Below are 20813 nucleotides of genomic sequence, written 5' to 3' on the forward strand. Positions count from 1 at the left end.
CTTAGTACACCAACAAGAGTTTTCCTCTAAGCACAAGGAACTCCCAATGCAGGACCAACAACACCCAGATCAACAGCAACAGCAACAGCAGTTGCGTCTTTTGAATTTGTTAAGACAACAACAGCAGCAGATGCAGCAGCAGCAACAACAGCAAGAGCAACAACAGCAGCAACATCTACAGCAGGGGCTTGCACATGGTCAAACTGCAGGTCAAGTCACGCAAAATAAATTGCCTCTTGATGGCACAGTTAATCAGCAAGTTTCGTTGTCGATGATGTCTTCACCGCAAACTCAGAGTAGAGCATTACAGCATTTGAATGCTCTGCAACAGCAACAGCAACAGCAGCAACAACAACAACAACAACCACATCAACAAAAATTACAATCTGATCAGCCTTCAATTCAAAATCAGCTATTGCAACAATTACAACTCCAGCAAGAAAGACGTACTCAGAACATGGCCAATACTCAAGGTCCTGGTATACAAGGCAATATCTCTCAGAACAAAAATTTCAGTTTGAACCAATTACGACAATTGCAGCTTCAACAACACGCTAAGGCGCAAATTGCAGCACAAGCACAAGCACAAGCGCAAGCACAGGCACAAGCACAGGCACAAGCACAGGCACAAGCACAGGCACAAGCACAGGCACAAGCACAAGCACAAGCACAAGCACAAGCACAAGCACAAGCACAAGCACAGGCACAGGCACAGGCACAGACAGGTAAATTAAGCTTGGGCGTGCAAGCAGAAGATTTTAATCCAGTACAGCTGTTGCAAAAATATCAGTCGCAATTGTTGGTTAAAGAAGTATGGAAACAAAATCTAGAAACCGAACTTGCAATTATAAGACATTTAGCTGAAAGATTTAATCACATTTTTGTTTCTACAGAGTTTGCTGGAATTATTGCAAGGCCAGTTGGTACGTTCAGATCAACTAAAGATTATCATTACCAAACCATGAGGTCGAATGTAGATTTAATGAACGTTATCCAGATAGGCATAACAATGTGTGATAAGGATGGTAAAAGACCAGAGGGAGTACCTTCTACATGGCAGTTTAATTTTTCATTTGATCTTGACAATGAAATGTACAATAAGGAGTCAATTGAGCTTTTGACCAATACTGGCATTGATTTTAATCGATTGAAAGAAAACGGTATTGATAGATTTGAATTTGCACAAAGTTTAATTGACAGCGGATTGTGTTTACTGGAGAATACGAACTGGATCAGTTTCCATGCAGGTTATGATTTTGGGTTTCTCATTTCTTTGATGATCAACAAAGAAATGTCTTCCAAAGAATCTGAGTTTGATGAGACATTGTCAAAATATTTTATTAATTTTTATGATGTCAAGTTATTATCTACGTTGCATCCAATAATCAATTCTAAACAGGGTGTAACTTTAGAAAGTCTTAGTGAAGACCTTGGATTCAGCAGATTGTTGAACTTGGGTAATTTGATGCAAGTTGGTGGTCAGTCACTGCTAACATATTTAAATTTTTGGGAGCTGAAAAGGTCGATTGATCGAAACGATTTTGAGTCCTTGAAAAATCAAATATTTGGATTGAGTGATGAGAGGAAACTTGAAAATCCAAATACCTCTAATAACCAAGCTAACATTTCAGTTGAATACTCTTCGTTTTCACCAGATGGTAAACCTGTTTTAACCGATAAACAAAAGCAATTACCATCTTCGTTACAACAAAAAAGTCAAGCGGAATTTCAGAATCCAGGATCTGTACAATCGAATGTCTTAACGTTGAATCAGTTTTCAGAAAATGTACCAAATGATAGCTCCCAGCAGAATCAGTTACAACAACCACATTTTCAACTCCAAGCTCAACAGCAACTCTTACTACAACAACAACAACAACAACAACAACAACAACAACAACAACAACAACAACAACAACAACAGCAACAACAACAACAGCAACAACAACAACAGCAACAACAACAACAGCAACAACAACAACAGCAGCAACAACAACAACAACAACAACAGCAACAACAACAGCAACAACAACAACAACAACAACAACAGCAACAACAACAGCAACAACAGCAACAACAGCAACAACAACAACAACAACAACATCAACAAGGGCAACCAATCCATCATGGGCAACAACAATTCTTTTCTAATAATAATATGAACATGAACAATCCTGTTTCCAATGGTATGAACATCAACGCAGTGAGCCAATTAAATAATATGGCCGGTATGAATGGCGTCATTCCCAATTTGAACTCCTTGAATGAAATGAATACAAATATGCCTCAAGGTATGGGTGTTGGTATTCCCAACAATATCAATAGTATCAATGGAATGCCTAACATAATGGGTGGAATGAATAGTATGAATGGTGTTCCTCAAGGTATGAATAATATACCTCAAGGTATTCCACAGGGTATGAATGCCTTGGGAGGTTTACCAAACACCATGATGGGTGGTATGAATAATATGCCTGGCATTCCTCAGGGGATGGGCAATGTTCCACAAGGGTTACCTCAGGGAATGAATAACATGAATCCAATGCTGATGAATGGAATGAATAATATGCCTCAGGGTATGAATGGTATGAATGCCATGAATGGTATGAGTGGTATGAACGGTATGAATAATATGCCTCAAGGTTTGAACGGTATGAGTGGTATGAACGGCATGGTAAATATGAACCAGGTAAATCCTCCTCCAGGTCTTATTAATCACTGATTTAGATATAATAGTGTTATACTTGTAATAAATTTCTACATAGTGTTAATGTTGAATCGTTTCTAGATAGCCGGAAATGGCTGTTTCCGTTTCGAGTTTTTCAGTTTCCCAGCGCTGAGAAAATGGAGAAAAGTGAAAATTCATCACGGACGATTGGATGAGCAGGTTGTTTGTGGACTCCAGTTACCAGTGGCAAAGCTACACAGATCAAGCATTCCAACTTGCAACTAGGCAATTAGAATAAACAAACATATTTTCTTAGAGACACATTATAGAGCAATACATAGACATGACTTTAGCAGACTACCAAAAGGATCCAAATCGTATCGGTACCGATTTCATCAAGTATTATTATACCAAATTAAGTACAAATAGCTCAAAAATATATCAGCTTTATACAAAAGATGCAGTTTGTAAACATATGAACCCTACATCCGATCCGTTTAAGAATCAAGCTGAAGAGATCCATGGCATTGAGAAGATCAAAAAGTATTGGAAATCTCAACCGCCAATTTCTAACGCAAAAATTGTCATACTCACTGTAAACACCATTCAAAATTCAGATGGGTCGTTAGTCATTACTGTAGTCGGTGAAATATTGTTAAGGGAAGATTATGATTCTGATGATGATACAATATTACCTACTAGAACATTCACCCAAACTTTCATTTTGCAGCAGCATGCTGTTAAGGATAACTTTGAGGTTAAATCTGATATTCTTACATATATTCCAAATACAGACTACATGAATGCGGTAATATATGAGGAGGAAGAACCTGTAGAGTTAGTAGTAGTAGAGGAGGAAGAAGAATTCCCAGAAAAGGGGGGAAGAGGTGCACTACGAGACGTAGGAGAAGCGCCAGAAGAAGATGCAGAAGGAGAAGAAACAAAAAAACAGAAGGGAAAATGTACACATTTGACGGGTTCAGAAATGGAAGAAAGCACAGCACCGGGAGGGATATACAACAAAAGCCAGGCAGAGACTAATAATAAACAGAAAGCGGTTTCAACTTTAGAAGAAGATGTCAACAGTACAGAAGGCAGTGTCAAAAAAACATCTAATATTAATAAACCTGCGTCTACTCCACAGCCAAAATCAGAAGTTTCTATTTCTACCAAAGAAATCACCCCAGAAGCTGGTAAAACAAAAGTTGCTTCTCAATCGGGAGCCGTATCTGGAGCTGCAACATCGCTTCCTTCTGTGTCCGCAGCATCAGCATCAGCATCAGTATCGAATGATCAGAATCATCCTTTATCACCACCATCTACAGCGGCACAAACATCATCTGAAAGTAGTACCCAGAAAAAAGAACGTGTATCTAGTGTTCCGTTGTCCGGTTCAAGTTGGGCAAGTGCTTTAAAGTCAAACAAGTTTGAAACTGCGGTGTCGAGTACTTCCTCCAGCCATGCGTCGAATAGCAAGTCTTCAAATTCCAAGGTTACCCAAGACTTTGAAGTATATGTAACATTTAAGGATGCTTCATCCACATTTTCTGAAAGTTCTCTCAGAACGGCATTGGCAAAGGCTAACTTATCCCCAATCAATATCTCACACTTTAAGAAAAACAATGCGGTTGTTTCATTTGATTCCGCTGAAAAGCAATCAATGGCTTTGAATAAAGGTAAGGTAAATAGCGGAAATGTACAAATTAATATCGAAAAGAGAGATCCAGTCAAAAAATTTCAGAAAAGAAAACAAAATAATCATAAAAACAACGATAGGAAAAATTAACCGATTTGTGAAAGGTTTTATAGATACTAGGGTAATGAAGCAGTAGAGAGTTAGGGCTTTCTATTTCAGTTATAATAATCACAATGAGAATAATCTATATAAATTATAGATAAACTGAAATATATTTTTTTTTTCATTTTTTAAAAAAAAAAGAGAACCAAAAAGAACATACAGACAACGTAATCAAGGAATCGGATATTAATATTAGAGAAAATTCAGTGGGGCTTTTTCATGACTAAAAACCAAACTATTATAAATAACTAATATTTAATTTAAGTAATTTTCCAACTGTGTAAAAAGGAAAATGATGCATTCCAGTATAAATTACTTGTCTTTATAAATTAGAGAGGAAGTATATATTGGAGAAAAACTAGAGTTAACAGTGCAGGAAACTAAACGGCAATTAAGAATTAAGGATCTCATCAATGACTTTCTGCTGAGTCAAATCGTCATCACTTCTGACAGTATCCAAACCAAGTTTTCTCAAAGAAAGAATGATTTTATCCCGAGGAAATCCCATATCTTCAAATATTTGTACCGCATTTTTATCGATTCCATATTTAGCACATTCATCAGTATCTTCATTAACATGTTTTTGACTTTCAGCAAGTTTGGTGAAATCTGTATAGTCTTCCTTACCAGTAGGTTTATAACTCTCATTAGGTGCATAGATCTTTGTCCAGCTAGCAGCAGTCTCAGCAAACTTCTTTGGGTCAGTCAAATAAAGCTTTGCAACCTGAGCGTCTTGAGGATCGGTCGGTTCTGGACTTTGTAGCAGACTCTGCAACGAAATCAATGTACTCTTTAAGGTTAGAATAGGGGTCCATGCATCCTTTAAAATATCTAGACAAATTGCCCCAGTCTGTGACGAAATATTTGGATGATAAATTCTAGTATCGAATTTCATAATAGGTGGCTTGAAGGGATATTCTGCTGGGATTTTAATATCAACTTCAAACAACCCTCCCTCATATGGTGTGCCGGGTGGTCCAATAAAAGTACCCTTCAAATGTGAAAGATCACCATCCTCAGCCATCTCTAAAGTGACACCAGATAGGTTATCCTTCTTCACGTCTTCTAGCTCTTTTGCAATCCTCTTAGCTCTGCTCATTATAAAGAATTAGATTTTTCTCAGCTTGTCTGAAGGTTCTGGGATAATGTATTGCAGTTTTAGTTGAAGACAACCAACAGAGAATTCCATTTGCATCATATGATGGTTATATGTTATTGTTTTATTGCCACTAATTCTCGCTGAATCTGTTTTTCCCCATTAAGTTATTTCTAAAGCTAATTATCCAACGTGACAAGTTTGCTTGAGTCGCCTTATTTATTTATACAATATTAAAATATACTATAACACTTGCCTCATACCGACAGGATCACTATTAAGAGGATGTCCGTCGTTAAGGCTGTCAAAGAATGCATGTTCTCTCTTGCTTCTAGTGAGAAGTTGTTTGACAAGGAACAGCAGCATAAAAACGACAGCCACTCCACCTGCAACTAGGTAACACACACCCAATCCAACATGTCTACCCCCAATGACAGAAGAAGTGGTAATTACCAACGATTTTGATCCTCCAAAAACAGTAACCGGATAATTCATTTGAATGTCTACGGAATATTTCCCAGTTTTCAGGATCTCACCTTTATTTTTATTTTGCCCATATAACTTCATAAAGCTCGGCAAAGCAGCAGTTTTCATCCAGTTCATAAAATGCTCATCCTTAGCAATCGCTTCTAAGTCATCCTCTGTGTAACCATTTGGATATTTTTCGGCCCAATTAGGAGGAGGAACAATATCTGAAAGGTTATATCCAGTTTTTTTGTAAATGCTCAGATCTGAGCTCCATGCAATCCCAGAATATGAAAATTCATAGTCTTCTCCTTCTGATCCCGCATATGTTAAGTTGGAGAACGTATCATTAAACATGGAATTGGCGACCAATCCAGCGGGGTAGATGATTTTATCATCACGATACCTTAATGGCTCACACTTTTTGGAAATTTCGTCATGTGGTACTGCCTCTCCACGTAATTGTTTCCAATCATAGGATTCAACATATTTACGATGATTTTGATAAAAATTCGTAAGTTTATAGTACATGAACAAGTTCCCTTTGATGTCATTTGGAATCTCAAACTGTACAGTGCACGTTTTCTTATTTGAATCATACTTCCATTCAGCTGTTGATGATTTCGACTTCTTGAAATGATAAGAATATAATTTCTTGGGAATTTCGGTATACGATGACCTTGCGAGATTATCACAGTTTGAATAATCAATCTTTAACTGTTCAACATTATATGTAGCCAGAAAAATACCGATACCAATAGGAATAAAAATCACAGCAACAAGGAGCAATAAAGGTATCACAACTTTAGCAGTTAGAACGGGTTGCCATGCTTGAAGTCTTTGTTGTCTAAATGCAGTGTTTGGTGGTCTTCTAGACTGAATCTTTTTGGCAACTCTTTCACGGAACGCATCATCTTCATCATCGGAATCATCTTCTCTGGAACCCCAACCCAATCGCTTTCTCAAACCTTTGAACATCATCAGCACTAGCAAAGTCCACTGTATACGATATTTTTTCCTGGGATAATGAAGTCCTTGGATATTCTAAGCACCATATTAAGGAAAATGGATCCCTAGTTGAAGCGTACTTTTTTCTTGGTTATTTTTGATCTTTGCGCCTCCTCTTCAAAATTTCCACCATCACAAGTTTGAAACAACAGCTCCGTTTTGTAAATTTACGTTTATTAAAAAAGAGTACTATACACAATATTTTTTTACATGTATAACCATCAGTATCTAAGAATTAGCAGAAACATCCTGGTCAGAATAAACAGCTGTATTAGAACTATTGGCGTGGGAAATTAATGCACCTAACACATTGCCAACCGCCGGAGTTATTTTGGTAAATGATAGGTTCGAGAAGTCATAGTCTTTATTCTTTAGCAGCTCAATAAAAGTAACCAACAATCCCCATGGATGTGGCTTGTTACAAATAATCTTCTCTAATAAAACTCTAGTGATTAATTGTTGAATATCTTCTTTCTTCTCTCCCCATAAATTCTTTGAGCTGAAGAAATGCAAAACAACACAGCTAAACCAGTGTGTGTGCGAATTCGGATATCTTAAATTGTTAGCAATTGCTTGCAAAATCAAAAACTGTAGCTCGACATCGCCTTCTTGCATCAAGGAAACTAGCAAAGAGACTTGCGAAGAATGTGGGTTGAAAGTAAAATTATTCCGACTTCTTTCTTCAACATAAGAGATGCATGTGTAAAGAACTAAGGAGTTGATCAACGGAATATCATATCTGATTTTCCTGAAGCCAATTCCACCTTCACTCACAGGCTCATTTAGTTCTAAAACAAGCAAAAGTTGTCTTAGTAAGGAGTTTGAGGGGATCCTTAGGTAATTGTCAAGAGTCTTCTTGCAATTCTTCTTCAGCAATGGCTGACTTGGGTCAGATCCAATAACAGGCGCGATATAAGTTTCTGGCAATCTATCAACCTTCAATCCTGGTTGAAATGGGTCAGGTACTTTGATGTCAAATGGAACCGCTGATGAAATAATATTCCTTAATTGAATAAAAGTAAACGAAGTAGCACTTAATAGTGGATTAAACCACTGAGCCAAAAATTCGGGGAAATCATGTAGTAGAACCGTGAAAACTCTAATGGTACCCTTGTAGATGACGTTAACAGAGTCCGGTATAATACTTCCTTTCACAAATCCACTTTCAAATCTCAATAAAGCAACTAACAATGAACAAAACTTTTCAGAACATTCACTATCAGTTTCACCAAGTTCTAGAATCATTGGCATAAACATACGATGAGAAATCAAGCATATCCATGCATAGGTAAAACCTGGAAAAGCAGTAGGTTGTAAACACAAAAGAATATCAGCCAAAACCTTATACAATTCTTTGAACATACAATTGAACTTCTTCTCATCAGCTTCACCAATTGCATACGGCTTGAACCTTTTATTCTTCAAAAGCGACAATTCTGATAGCAAGGTAGAAAAAAACCGGAAATATGGCCTTTCATTGAAGGATGCTTTGTTGATTTCATGATCATTTGAGAAAGCCAAAATAAAAACAGAGCAGAATCTCGTAAAAAATTCGATCCTTTTCTTATTATCCTCAGTTTCGTCACTTTGTATCGACAATAAAATTATCACAAGTTTTGCCAAAGAGTCAACTGCAGTGTATGAGTCGATGGATGCCCTCTTTAAATTGTCAGTCTCCTTAACAAATGCATCAACACAAACCTCCGTTGCAACTGTAAAAAACTGAGCAAATAAATCTGGAGTATTAAAAATGCCCGAATCGACTAGTTGAGACATGAATGCAAGCTGTAATTTGGATTCACCAGAAAACTTGTAAATTTTAGTCCACTCAGAAAACATATATGCAATATATTCCTTCAAATTCGAAGTGGCAAGTAAACCATTTTTTAATTTCTTAATAGCATCGTCACCTGAAGATTCCAATTTCTTGAAAAGTGACTGAACTTTTTCGGAATTCTTTATGGTATCATCAGAGCGCTCAAGTAACGAGATGATCTGAATAAAATCTGACCTTAACGCAATAGGTTCTGCACCAAACACAAAGTCCGAAATGATATCACAAGCTGCAGATATCCACTTGGAATCTTTGGTCACTTCAATATGTTTACAAATTGCATATGAAATGTCACTAAGTGATATGAATCCTTCCAGAATAAAGGTTTTCAAGATCTTTGGATTTAGTTTCCGTTCATCCGCGGAATGAAACAACCAGGTGCTAATAAATCTAACAACAAAAGGCGAAGAATCACAAATACTACCAATCAAAAAGACAAAAACATCAACAAACAACTGAGAGGGTTCCTTAACGCTGAATAAAGTGTTGATCGACATTTGTGCGTACTCTAAATACAGTTTTTGTTGAGACAACCTTGTCAAAGTTTGCACAATTTCCATTAGCATATTCTTAATTGGCTCGATTTCAGATGTATCACTAGATAACTTGAGATCCTTATCTGAAAGCTCTTGAGTCGCCTTGATGATTGTTTCAAAATGTTGATTAATAAATGCGATGGATTGTTCTAGAACGTTAGGAGGTAATTGAGGTTGTACACTTCTCATTTGTTCTAATTGTTGTTGTTGTAATTGCTGTTGGAGCTGTTGTTGTTGAAGCTGCTGCTGCTGTTGCAACAATAACTGCTTTTGAAGCAATTTTTCCTTTGAGTCGCCTTCAAATACTTCAGCAGGGTTTAGGACTCCTTCCGCTCTAGGCAAACTAGCATCAATTAGACGATTGTCACCTTTACCAAATTCCTCATAAATACGGAATTGTTCAGCGTTAACACCACCCGGCTTAATACCTAATGGCTCTGGTAAAGACATTGCATATTTGGAAGCATTTTGAGTATCACAGAACAGTTGATTAGGTGAAGTGATGGAAAATTGTCTACGCAATGCCAAAGCAGGCAGCATAGCTTCATCCATATCACTTACAGCCTTTTCAATAGTTGCTTTTTGAATAATTGACAATGCCAAATTCAGATTATCGTTAACTGCAATTGGAATTTGTTCTGCAAAAGCTGCATCGTTAACGTAAACTTGTAAGTATTGATGTATGTTCGATTGAATAGTATCCCGAACTAGATCAGCAGATGATGCAATAATAAGATGATCCGCAAAATGCCTGATGGTATTGATATAAGCTTTTCTAAATTTTGTTTCGTCAACTTCAAAGGCAAAATCTTTTTGAATAAGCGCTTTTGTGGTAACCACACAAACAGTGTTTGTTCTATGAACTAATGGTGGTAACAAATCTTTAACCGCTTTCGCAAGAGACAGTTGGAAGATACGTTTTAATGCAGGGTGTGTAACAAAAACAGTCTCGCCCAAAAGATTATCAAAGGCTTGCACTTGCTGCGACGGTTGTTGTACTTGTTGAGACTGTTGCTGGGTTTGAGCTTGGGCTTGTTGCTGCAAAATAGTCTGCTGGCTTAAAGGAGTAAGATTCGAAACAACAGGAGAATTTTGAATACCAGAACGTGCTAGTAGCCTCTGCTGTTGCAGCTGTTGAAGGAGAGCCAATTGCTGCTGCTGCTGCTGTTGTTGTTGTTGTAATAGTAGTAGAGAGTTACTACCATTTAAGCTAGACAACTCAAAAGTTGGTGTTATCGCAGGTATTCCCCTCTTCGGGTTGAGCGCCATGACTGTCATATTCGAAATAAGCTTTTGTGAATGAATCAGTGACTCGATATCCTCAGGTTTGGAGTTTCTTATAGTATGTGAGGATTCAATATGGTCCAATTTAATATTCAATTCGTTGCATAAAACCTCAATCTCAAATTTGAGTGTCAACTTTAAGTCAGCAATCTCATAGAGTTCCTTTAGAACTTGAAGAATACCTAATAACCAAGGGTTTGGATAACAAAAGACTTTAGAGGATTTTGCATGATCTAAAACTTTACAGACCAAAGGGGTAACATACTCCAGGCTTCTTTGATGGTAACCTTCAACTAGCAAGTTTTTGAAAGAGATGTCTTTTCTTAGAATTGGATGATCATTGGCTAACGAAATTCTACCTAACCAAGAACCTAAGTTTTTCAAGTGATTTTTCTCGGATGAAGTCAACCCCTGATTGGAGTCACCAACGGTTTTATTCAATAAGATAGTGATTTGTCTGATCGTGACAATAACAACATAACTGTATAAGTTTTGTGATTTCAAGCCTCCAACAATAGTGGCATAAATATGTTGATTGTTTAACTCTAATTTAGCCCTTTGATTGACTAGATATTTGGCAAACCATTTATGATGATTTGGCGTTAACAAGCCCTTCATTTCATCAATTCTTGAAGTTAAGTTATTCTCACTGACATTATTAACCATAAATAAAATTCTATCCGAAACTTCTTGTGGTGGGACCTCTTGAACCACAACGTTATACGATATATCGGGAATAGTAATCGAAGCGTATTTAGAGACTATTTCGACATCTTCTTCCAACATGTTGTTTTTCAACCCCTGGTCTTCAGAAACAGGTTCGTCATTGAAACCAGGTGGTAAGGGTTTACCACTAGAGATTAGTTTGCAAAGTTCATATAGGTCGGTGTGATATTTTAAAGATTCAATCTCACATAGTATTGAGCAGAACTTTGGAAACTCTGGCAATCTCTTCATAAATGAATATAACGCTTGAACAGCAAACTTAAACATTTTGGATTGCATAGGTTCTCTAGCTGATTCTAGTATGTAGCGCAACGCAATAGAGAGGGCCGGACCTTCTAAAAGTTTTGAAACAATGGCATTACCAAATAAAACCGAGGTAGTGGCCAAGGCGTCAACCGGGTATTCTGGGAAAAATCTGTATTCATCTAGTAGGGAATGTATCATGCATGCAAAGACATCTTGTTCATATGGATTATCAGAATTCTTCAGTTTTTGTAAAATCAAAACGACATCCTTAATTTCTATTTCTTTCTTGTACATCCTCTGATAATACAATTTCATCTCCTTTTCAACTTCAATAGAGAATGAGTTACTATCGCCATTCATCATAATTGCTGAATCGTGCCCTTGTCCGAAATTAATCAACCTAGGATAAGCTTGTAGACATAAAGTCTGTAAGTTTCTAGTCCGCTCAAATAACTCCTTAGGCAGTTTTTCGGTTGACAGAGCAGTCATTAAGAAATAAATGGTTTCAATATTTAAGGATCTGATGTCTTTTTTTCCCTGCTGCGTGTTTTCATATTCAATTCTAGCCTGAGTTTCTAGATAATTCAAGATTGTTGTTAAAACTGATAAATGATCGACCTCCAACTTGTCTAAAATAAATTGCTTGAAATGTTTCCAACCATATTGTGAGAAAACAACTGCAATTGTAAAACTTTCGTGGAAGTCAGTACAGCTTGATAATATTGATTGGACAACAGTGTCATCTTTAAATGAGGCCGTTAAGCTTGCAACCTTATGAATATTCTCAGGGTTCTTCCTAAGCTCTAAGTATTTTAATAGTAACCTTCCAAGTTCTTTGCCATTTAATTCTTCGAATAATGCAAAAACGGCAGTAAGATAGGGAGAGTTAGCATCAAGTAAATTGATGAAAAAGTTCTGCATGATATTGACAATGATATCATTTTCCTCTGCTTTTGGGAATCGATGCTGCAAATGCAAGCAAGCTAATATCATGTATTCGGGTGCAATTCTTAAATCTTTGTTGAAAATTTGAGATACGATATTATCATTGATCTTCTTGAAACTCAACAAAGAAACTGTTTTTACTTCCAACATCGTTATTGATTTGTAGTACAATAGAAGATTTCTAGAATTGGTTTCGGTCTCAAGGATAGGCTTTAAATTCAACCTGAAGATATCAATAGCACCAACATTTGGGTCTAAGCTATTCAATTGAATTAGTAATTGTGATAAAATTGGAATTTTAGAGGATTCACAAACCTTCATTAGGAACTGGTCTATCAACTTGTCGGAATTAATGGATGACAGAAATTGCGATAGCGATATTGCTGATATGGTAAATCCTTGATCCCAGTTGGATATGATATTAGTGAAGACAACATCCCAGTTAACCAAATCTTTAAATTTATTTATTACTTGTAACATCCTCGAGCCTCTAGCAGTAGCCTCTGGTAAAGTATCTGCAGTTAAAAGAGACAGTGTGTTTTCATCAGATGCATTACTGCTGGTGTGCTCGTTATTGTTAACTTTCTTTGAGTAAAAACCGGGTAATAAGGTTTCGGATAATAGAATCCAAACCGGTGCATCAATATTCTCCTCCGGCTGAATGGATAGCAGATCGGTTAATAATCTTTCAGGTGAGGACTTTGTATTACAAAATTCCAAGACTAGTTTTTCGATGCTCATTTTTCTCACTTTGTCTAAAAATTTGTTGATTATGGTGTTGAGTTTATCAAAGTTTGTTTGAAATGGAAGTTTTGTGTTTGCTTTGTGACTTGGAGTGTTGTCAGATTTGAAGGTCTTGGAAATCTGAGTTAAAACTATAAACTTATGAGGAACTGAGAAAATTTCAGAATTTAGGAATAATTTCAGAAAAGTTAATAAGTCAACCTTTGATGTGGTATTTGTGCTTTCTAGTAAACTTAACCACTCAATAAAGCCCGCTGAATATTTGATATAAAGATCAGGTAACTCCTTTAATAATGAACTGTTTTTCTCCTTTAAGTTGTGATTAACAATGAATTCTTCAATCGATAAAGAAATCAATAAGGATTCCGAATTTGATAATTCAAAAAAGGCTAAAAACTTCTCTAATGAAAATAAAACAAATTGAGATTCTGGGGTCAATAAAGCTTCGGAAATAAATTTCACTTTATTTAAATCTGTAGATGTGAGTCTTTTTAACTGGTTACGTAAGACTTTTAGATTATAAGAATTGGAACTTTTATATGATTCTGATTCTAGGATTTCTGCAGATGATTGATTGATTAATCTTCTTAGGAAAGTAGGTATAGCCTCTTGATATTTATTTAAAATGGAGTCGATCTTGGAACTGACTTCAGTATAATTAGAGCTATTTAAATTTGTAATTAGTATGGACAATTGAGAAATTATAGCCCTATTAAGATCTTTTGACAATGGAGATGATGCGATTGATTGGATGTTGTTTAGAATAGGCGAACTCGCCTTTTTACTACTATTTAGTTGCACAAAAGTCAAAACGAAATAGTTAGAGAGATAGGTTAGTTTGTTGAGGTAAGAAGTTTGATATCACTGTGATTATCCTATTTTCTACTCGTTGCTGATTGAAGGATAATTTCAATTAATTCACAAGGTATACCAATTGATGTATATGTCCAATGGCTCTGTAATGGTTATGATGTGGTTGTACTAGAGTCAAGCTGGACTGGATTTTTGGTGGTAAGTACCCCCTGGCGGTGCCACTTATCCCAAGAAAACGCCATCCTGGGCGAGTTTGTTTTTTTTTTTCCAGTGAAAGTCAGATGGAGGTTACGCAGCCCGTGCTTACTATTTGACTACTGTAAAGTTAGTTTCCATCTCTATAAATACATATATGAACAAACTTACCCTTACTGAATGACCATCATGCTCACGAGTTCGACAACTGAACTATCAGAATGAGGTAAATACTGAGCATCATATGTTGTGAAACTTAGAGAGGATACTGGCAATACATGTCATAGACAAGGATAAACTACATGATACAACGATTTCCTGTTTTTGTTGTGGTTCCCAATTCAATTGAAATAGTAATTAGAACTATGTCAATGAACCCTTATGGAAAACAGGAGTCCCGATTGAAGACTAATTAAAGATGTTTTTTGGTAGAAAAATTGTTTATCTAGTGTATGGCAACTACACTATTCTTTAAGATATTTCAGCGAAACAAAAATCATACACTTGTGTAACACAGTAGACGTAGGCAATGATCCATTTGTGCACACCGTTGATCTGTCCAATATCTTGTGATAATATATAGGAACACGTTTTCAGCTGTTGACCTCAAGGTATTGAATAATGAGACTACTTCTTTATGTTGTATTTTTGATTGAATTCGTCTGTGCAATTGCCGAAGTTGCAGAATTTTCAGTACCCAGCTTAGTCACGGTTTCGTCGTTGAATGAAATTTCACAACATTGGTATCACAATGGAGATGCACAGTATGACGAAGGTAGGATTCTATTAACTCCAAAACCTACACATGGACCTAGTAATGATGGTACATACCAGTCAGGGTCAATATGGTCGGTTCAGTCACCTAGTCTGAATGAGTTTACAATTGAAGTTACATTAAGATCTCTTGGCAGTCACGGATTTACAAATGCTGGGGTTTCTTTGTTTTTGATCGACGAGAAATCTGTTGACTTGCAAGACTCTGATGGCATATTTGGAGGCCCTACGATTTTCAAAGGTCTACAATTGACAATGAATGTAGATAAAGATTTAGGATCAGTTATTAAAATATTTTTGAATGATGGTAAAAAGCTGGATTATAAGAAGGACTTTTTGGGAGCTTACAAATATGAGTATCAGTCATCTAACGTTCCACTGACTATTAAAATCGGATATTCGAATAAGTTTTTCAAAATCACTTGTGACAATATACTTTTATTCGAAACTGATAGAGTCAATTTAAGTGAATTACTAAAATCCAACTTAAAATTGGGCGTATCAGGTAAGTCCCCTAAACTATTGGAAAAACATGAGCAATTTGAGCTCTTAAGACTGATCACTTATGATGCAGTCGTACCAGAACTGAAAGAAGTGGAAGATGAAACTTTAGTCGCAATGCATGACAAAGATCTGGCACAAAGTAAACCAACAATTGACTTTATTGAAAGACAAGAACAATTGAGGAAGAAGTTAGAGATTCCAGCATCTAACAATCTGAATAACTTAGATGAAATAAAAGATATCAAAGATGGTTTACAAGTATTAATGAAGATGATCAATTTAAACGACCAAACAGTTCTACAACAGCAAGTTTTCTCATTATCGAAGTCGGTTAACAGATTGACAAATAATTTTGATGGTCTACATGCTGAAATTACCAGATTAGTGGAAAAGTATAGTGAATTATCCAGTATGTTTGATAAACAGGCGAAGTTGCTAGATAACTATGATTCAACCTTAAGATCGTTTGACAAAGTATTAAGAAATCAACTTGAAACTAGTGAAAACCTGGGGTCTAAACTTTCAACTTTATCATCATATTACACGGAAAAAAATAAAGTTGAAGAAAAGAACGACAGTGGGATTTCCCATATTAAATCACTGATTTACATGATTTTCTTACCAATATTATTCTTGCTTTTAGTTGTTGCTCTCTGGGTTCAGAGGTTAAGAAATGATATCAAGCATGCGAAAGTACTATAAATATGAAGGTTTACGATTTCTAATGTTAGAGAAACCCAAGCCGTTTGGATTGGGAGTTCTCCTAAATTTGACGACCTTTGATTTAATCAAACCATTTCTCGAGTAGACTTCATTTTGTAGTTTTTGAGCACGCTGATGTCCATATAATTTCGTTTGTAAGTCCATCAATTTTGGGTCGTCTATAGGGATCTCTCTTTCAATAATGTATTCATGATTCTCATTGTAAGATTTATTTGAATTGAACCTAGTAAATTTGGGAACTTCACTAGCGGGGATATTGTTATTATTTTCGCTGTTTTTCCTACTATCATTCTCATCATCATGATCATCTGTCAGGTCTGCTATATCAACTTCCTCCAAGAACTCGGGTATTTTGAGTAGTTTCTTCCTCAACTCGCGTTCTCGGTTGATTAGTTCTTCACCATACACTTGAATGGCCAAATTCAAATTATCCTTACCATTGCTTTGCGTACTGTAGTTTTCGTTGTAATCATAAATATCGATTTCATCATCAGATAAATTTTGTGGTAGCTTGGAAAATTTTAGCTTGTAATCACTACGTTTTGTTTGTTTTGAGAGTTTGATCTGCTCCAACTGCGCCAGCAATTGATTTTTCTCCTTCTGCAATTCATTGAATTTTAATGTTTTCAACCTGAGCCATTTCTTGAAATCTTTCATGGTATAAAACTTTTTGACCTCGTTGTTATTTATATTAGCGTTATTCTGGTCGTTCAGTATACTGGTAGTTTTTATATTAGTCAGGTAAATTAACCATTGGTAGTTCCTTATTAGCCTTTTGTTGTTTATGAATTGGTTTAAAATAACTTCACCGTGCAAATACTCGATTTCGTCAATTGTTGAATTCAAAGTGTCTGAGAACCAAGAGGTATTTGTATTTGAAGCTTTAAAATTTAGCTTTTTAGTTAGGTTTAAATCTCTGATTATTTTTTCCACATCTTTCAAATTATAATAAGGTAGTCCATTCATTAAAGATCTGCATTCGCCACCTTGAATAACGCCATTTATAGGTTTGTAATTGCTGATATCAAACAAATTCACGTTTTCAGAATTGGAATTTTTAATAGGTAACCTAACCATTCTAGAATTCAATCCCATTGATGTATTACTCGTGACATTTCTTGCTAAGGAGGATACAGAAGTGCCATTAAAAGAGCCTAAAGATGACTGGTTCTCGTTGATTTCGGCTGATAAATCAGACTGAAGCTCATCTTCATGTTTGAACCCCCACTGATAGCTAGGAATCTTGGATAAGTTGTTTATTGGAATACCGCCGTTATTGACTAGACAATGACCTATGATTATAGTTGGGTTCTTTGGATTATTATTTTTGAAGTCTACTTCCTCTATTTTACCATCATCGTATGCCGATGTTGTCACTGACTGGCTCGACGGTAAGATTAGCGATTTGTAAGAAGAAAGGTCCGAAAACGAATGAATTACAGCTGATTCCCCATGCAAACTTGGTTGGATTTGGTATAGTTGAGAGATGCGATGTAATTTCCGGGACACTCTACCGTCGTTGAACACGTTGAAGGACATTGTTTGATTTTTCTTTGAGAGCAAAAACAGAAACAGTGGAGATTTCGACATTGAGTACACCTCTACAAATACAAACGAATACAACAAACACAGGGGAACTTTGCAATTATAGTAGCGCGATGGGTAAGAATAAAAGAAAAGGCGACGGGTCGATTTTTTTATGGACCTCCCTAATTGCAAACATTACTTTATTCCAATACTTTACGGTAAAGATGGTAAAGAACAGAAAAGGGAGAGAGAGAATCGCCAAAAGATTCAACTGAAAAAGAACAAATTAGCTATTAGTTATATTAAATAGGATATCCCAGAGTTATTAAAAGTATGTAAGTTTAAAATCTAATCTAAGTAAATAAGAGTTTCAAATTAAATAAACTTGTTTAAATTATAAATTACCAAAAGAAAGAGCAGTAACCTAATCCACTTATAATAAGTAGACAGCAGCACCTGCAGCAGCAGCTAAACCTGCAACACCAACCTTACCTGCACCTGCAGAGAATTCTTCAGAAGCAGTGGTTGGAGCTGGGTTGTGGGTTGGAGCAGCAGAGGAGGTGTGGGTGATGGTACATGGACAGTCAGTGATAGTCAAGGTGGTTGCTTCAGTGACAGTGTAAGTCTTACCGTTTTGGGTAATTTCAGTTGGTTCTGGGCAGTAAGTGGTGTAAGCAGTGACAACTTCAGTGACAACAGTGTCGTTAGAGAAAGCTGCGACAGCAGAACCTGCTAAAGCTAATGGTGCTAAGTACTTGAATTGCATTTTTATTGTGTTAGTTTGTAAGCGAGAGACTATGAACGATAAAAGTTGATAAGTGAGAAAGAAAAAAAATAAAAAAAATATAGAAAAGAAGTTGGGGTTACCACTGGGATTAGAAAATGTGGGAGGGATTTCACGCTTTTTATAGCTTCCCCCCCGTGGAAGAGTCACTTTACCAGAAAACAGCCACCGGCGGCGCGCGCCTTCCGTAAGCGGCAAAAGATAAACAGCACGGCCGCTGTCGAATGTACTAAAAATAGAAGCGCGTTTTGCAATTTATGAAGTTTTTTTTCCCATTTCTGCAGATCTTTGCCTCTTTGGCAAATCTTTGTCTCTTTTGCATATTTTTGCCGCTCTTTACTCAGCTTTATTTGTTTTGCATTTTCCTATTGTCCAATTAAATCGTGGATGATGATGATGTAATGAAAAGTTGGCTCATTGAGAGAGAAGGTTTTTTTTTTTTTTTCCTGTCCCAAGGCTTCCCACGTTTTACCTTCTTTAAAGGGCCATAACTGTTTGTCAGAGGTCAATAGTTAATATGATTTGCCATGATTTATCTTAGTATCTTATGGTTTCTCGTGTATTGCTATAATCTCTCGTGTATTGCCGAAGGTTCTCCATGAATAGTATCTCGTTGTTCGCCGCTTATTGCTTATTTGCCATTACTTATTAGCAATTGCCCCTTGTAAGTGTAGATCGTCTACAGTGGCTGGTGTTCTTATTGCCTTGGTGGTACTAATGCAAGTTTGTCCTTCTATATACATTATCGTGCATCTGGCCATGGCAATGGTAAGGCTGCAACGGGTGCTAATTTACCTAATTGAGTAGTATTGAGGGATACTTTTTGTTTATTTCTCAACGGGATTAATTCTTAAAATGTTTTAGGTGTAATGACATAATTAATATATTAGCAGAAGACATAATTAATATATTAGTAGAAGATATAATAAACAATATCACTACATGCTACAGTACTATTTGGAGTCAAAAGCAGTATTGTTGTTTGCATGCCTCTCTTGTTGTACTAAAACAGTTACATGTTACTAATTTACCCAACTTCTTATGTGTAAAAAACCTACAACAGACAATGCTGTCGCTCCACGACATAGCACAATGGAAAATTTGAGTGATTTTTCCCTTTACCCCGCTTTATTTCACTTTGTTGTGTCCAAACTGACTAAGAGAGAGAGAGAACTAAAAAGAAACGGGAGAGAATATTGTAAAAAAAAAAAAAAAAATCAAAGGCTTATTGGATAACATCCAAATGTATTTAGCAAATGCACTATTTCATTGAATAATTGATGGTCATGGTGCAAATCCTTGATTCCGAAACAAGGGAAGAATTGTTTGTCTCTCTAATTTCAAACTTGTTTGAATTGTCCTCTAATGGGACTCCACAGCTAAACCACTCTGTTGTTGTTCAGCTTTTGTCATGGTTCAATGATAACTCCATCAACACCTATTCTTTTGGTCAATTCCCCGAATACTACAGAATAGATCAATCTAAACGATTGTGGTATCTCGTGGATCATATTCAGCGCCAAACTATGCGCAAATATGTCTACTATAACAACAAGGTCGCCATTTATGCAGTTGTCGATGACAATGTTAATGGTAATCATATAATTGTGGATAATAATCGTAAACTATGCTCTAAATGTGGCCATTTCAAAACATTCTCCTGTGCTTGCTCACATCTACTACTCTCTCTGTTCTATTCGGTTTCCCCATTGGCTAATTCACCAAACCTTGCTCTTCGTTCCTCTATTATCCCTGATGAAGACACTTACTTAAGTATCATTCAAAATCATTCTACGTTATAGAGCGACGCGTCGAAATCCAATCTGTTCTTTCTTCTATTGACAGAATAGAATATTTCATATAATGACCAATAATCTATGAGGCGAGGTGCGAATTCTTAAAATTAGCAGAGCTTCAGCTATGGGTGAACATATTAAGTGTGGTTTCAATGATGCCAATAGGAGGCTGCCACAAATTACACAGCAGAACACTGAAGAAAATACACAAACTACACAGGAAAAAAAACACAGTTTAATTGCTACAATATTACACGACTTTACTAATTCTTTCGCTTTAAGATACCCTTCGAAACGACTTTTCTTATACATAAATTTTACTTTATTCATATTTGTCCATCTTCAAC

General features: G+C 36.3%; 9 protein-coding genes across 9 annotated transcripts; 4 read left to right on the plus strand and 5 right to left on the minus strand.

Moving 5' to 3' along the window:
- Positions 1–46: 46 nt before the first annotated feature.
- C5L36_0A08730 (uncharacterized protein) lies at positions 47–2722 on the plus strand (the record flags this gene model as incomplete). The annotated part of the gene is made up of 1 exon (XM_029463895.1): positions 47–2722. One exon carries the CDS (start codon positions 47–49, stop codon positions 2720–2722), a length of 2676 nt encoding a protein of 891 aa, XP_029319755.1.
- Positions 2723–3011: 289 nt separating this feature from the next.
- On the plus strand, positions 3012–4454 carry C5L36_0A08740 (uncharacterized protein; the record flags this gene model as incomplete). Its single annotated transcript, XM_029463896.1, has 1 exon — positions 3012–4454. One exon carries the CDS (start codon positions 3012–3014, stop codon positions 4452–4454), a length of 1443 nt encoding a protein of 480 aa, XP_029319756.1.
- A 403-nt stretch (positions 4455–4857) lies between these two features.
- C5L36_0A08750 (uncharacterized protein) lies at positions 4858–5565 on the minus strand (the record flags this gene model as incomplete). Its single annotated transcript, XM_029463897.1, has 1 exon — positions 4858–5565. One exon carries the CDS (start codon positions 5563–5565, stop codon positions 4858–4860), a length of 708 nt encoding a protein of 235 aa, XP_029319757.1.
- A 240-nt stretch (positions 5566–5805) lies between these two features.
- Positions 5806–7008, minus strand: C5L36_0A08760 (uncharacterized protein; the record flags this gene model as incomplete). The annotated part of the gene is made up of 1 exon (XM_029463898.1): positions 5806–7008. One exon carries the CDS (start codon positions 7006–7008, stop codon positions 5806–5808), a length of 1203 nt encoding a protein of 400 aa, XP_029319758.1.
- Positions 7009–7263: 255 nt separating this feature from the next.
- Positions 7264–14499, minus strand: C5L36_0A08770 (uncharacterized protein; the record flags this gene model as incomplete). The annotated part of the gene is made up of 2 exons (XM_029463899.1): positions 7264–14127; positions 14482–14499. 2 exons carry the CDS (start codon positions 14497–14499, stop codon positions 7264–7266), a joined length of 6882 nt encoding a protein of 2293 aa, XP_029319759.1.
- Positions 14500–14979: 480 nt separating this feature from the next.
- Positions 14980–16338, plus strand: C5L36_0A08780 (uncharacterized protein; the record flags this gene model as incomplete). Its single annotated transcript, XM_029463900.1, has 1 exon — positions 14980–16338. The coding sequence occupies one exon, from the start codon at positions 14980–14982 to the stop codon at positions 16336–16338; it is 1359 nt and encodes a 452-aa protein (XP_029319760.1).
- C5L36_0A08785 (uncharacterized protein) lies at positions 16333–17949 on the minus strand (the record flags this gene model as incomplete). The annotated part of the gene is made up of 1 exon (XM_029463901.1): positions 16333–17949. One exon carries the CDS (start codon positions 17947–17949, stop codon positions 16333–16335), a length of 1617 nt encoding a protein of 538 aa, XP_029319761.1.
- Positions 17950–18319: 370 nt separating this feature from the next.
- Positions 18320–18652, minus strand: C5L36_0A08790 (uncharacterized protein; the record flags this gene model as incomplete). The annotated part of the gene is made up of 1 exon (XM_029463902.1): positions 18320–18652. One exon carries the CDS (start codon positions 18650–18652, stop codon positions 18320–18322), a length of 333 nt encoding a protein of 110 aa, XP_029319762.1.
- Positions 18653–19950: 1298 nt separating this feature from the next.
- C5L36_0A08800 (uncharacterized protein) lies at positions 19951–20472 on the plus strand (the record flags this gene model as incomplete). Its single annotated transcript, XM_029463903.1, has 1 exon — positions 19951–20472. One exon carries the CDS (start codon positions 19951–19953, stop codon positions 20470–20472), a length of 522 nt encoding a protein of 173 aa, XP_029319763.1.
- Between the last annotated feature and the right edge of the window lie 341 nt (positions 20473–20813).

Source organism: Pichia kudriavzevii, chromosome 1 (assembly GCF_003054445.1).
Source record: "Pichia kudriavzevii chromosome 1, complete sequence".
NCBI classification, from domain to species: domain Eukaryota; kingdom Fungi; phylum Ascomycota; class Pichiomycetes; order Pichiales; family Pichiaceae; genus Pichia; species Pichia kudriavzevii.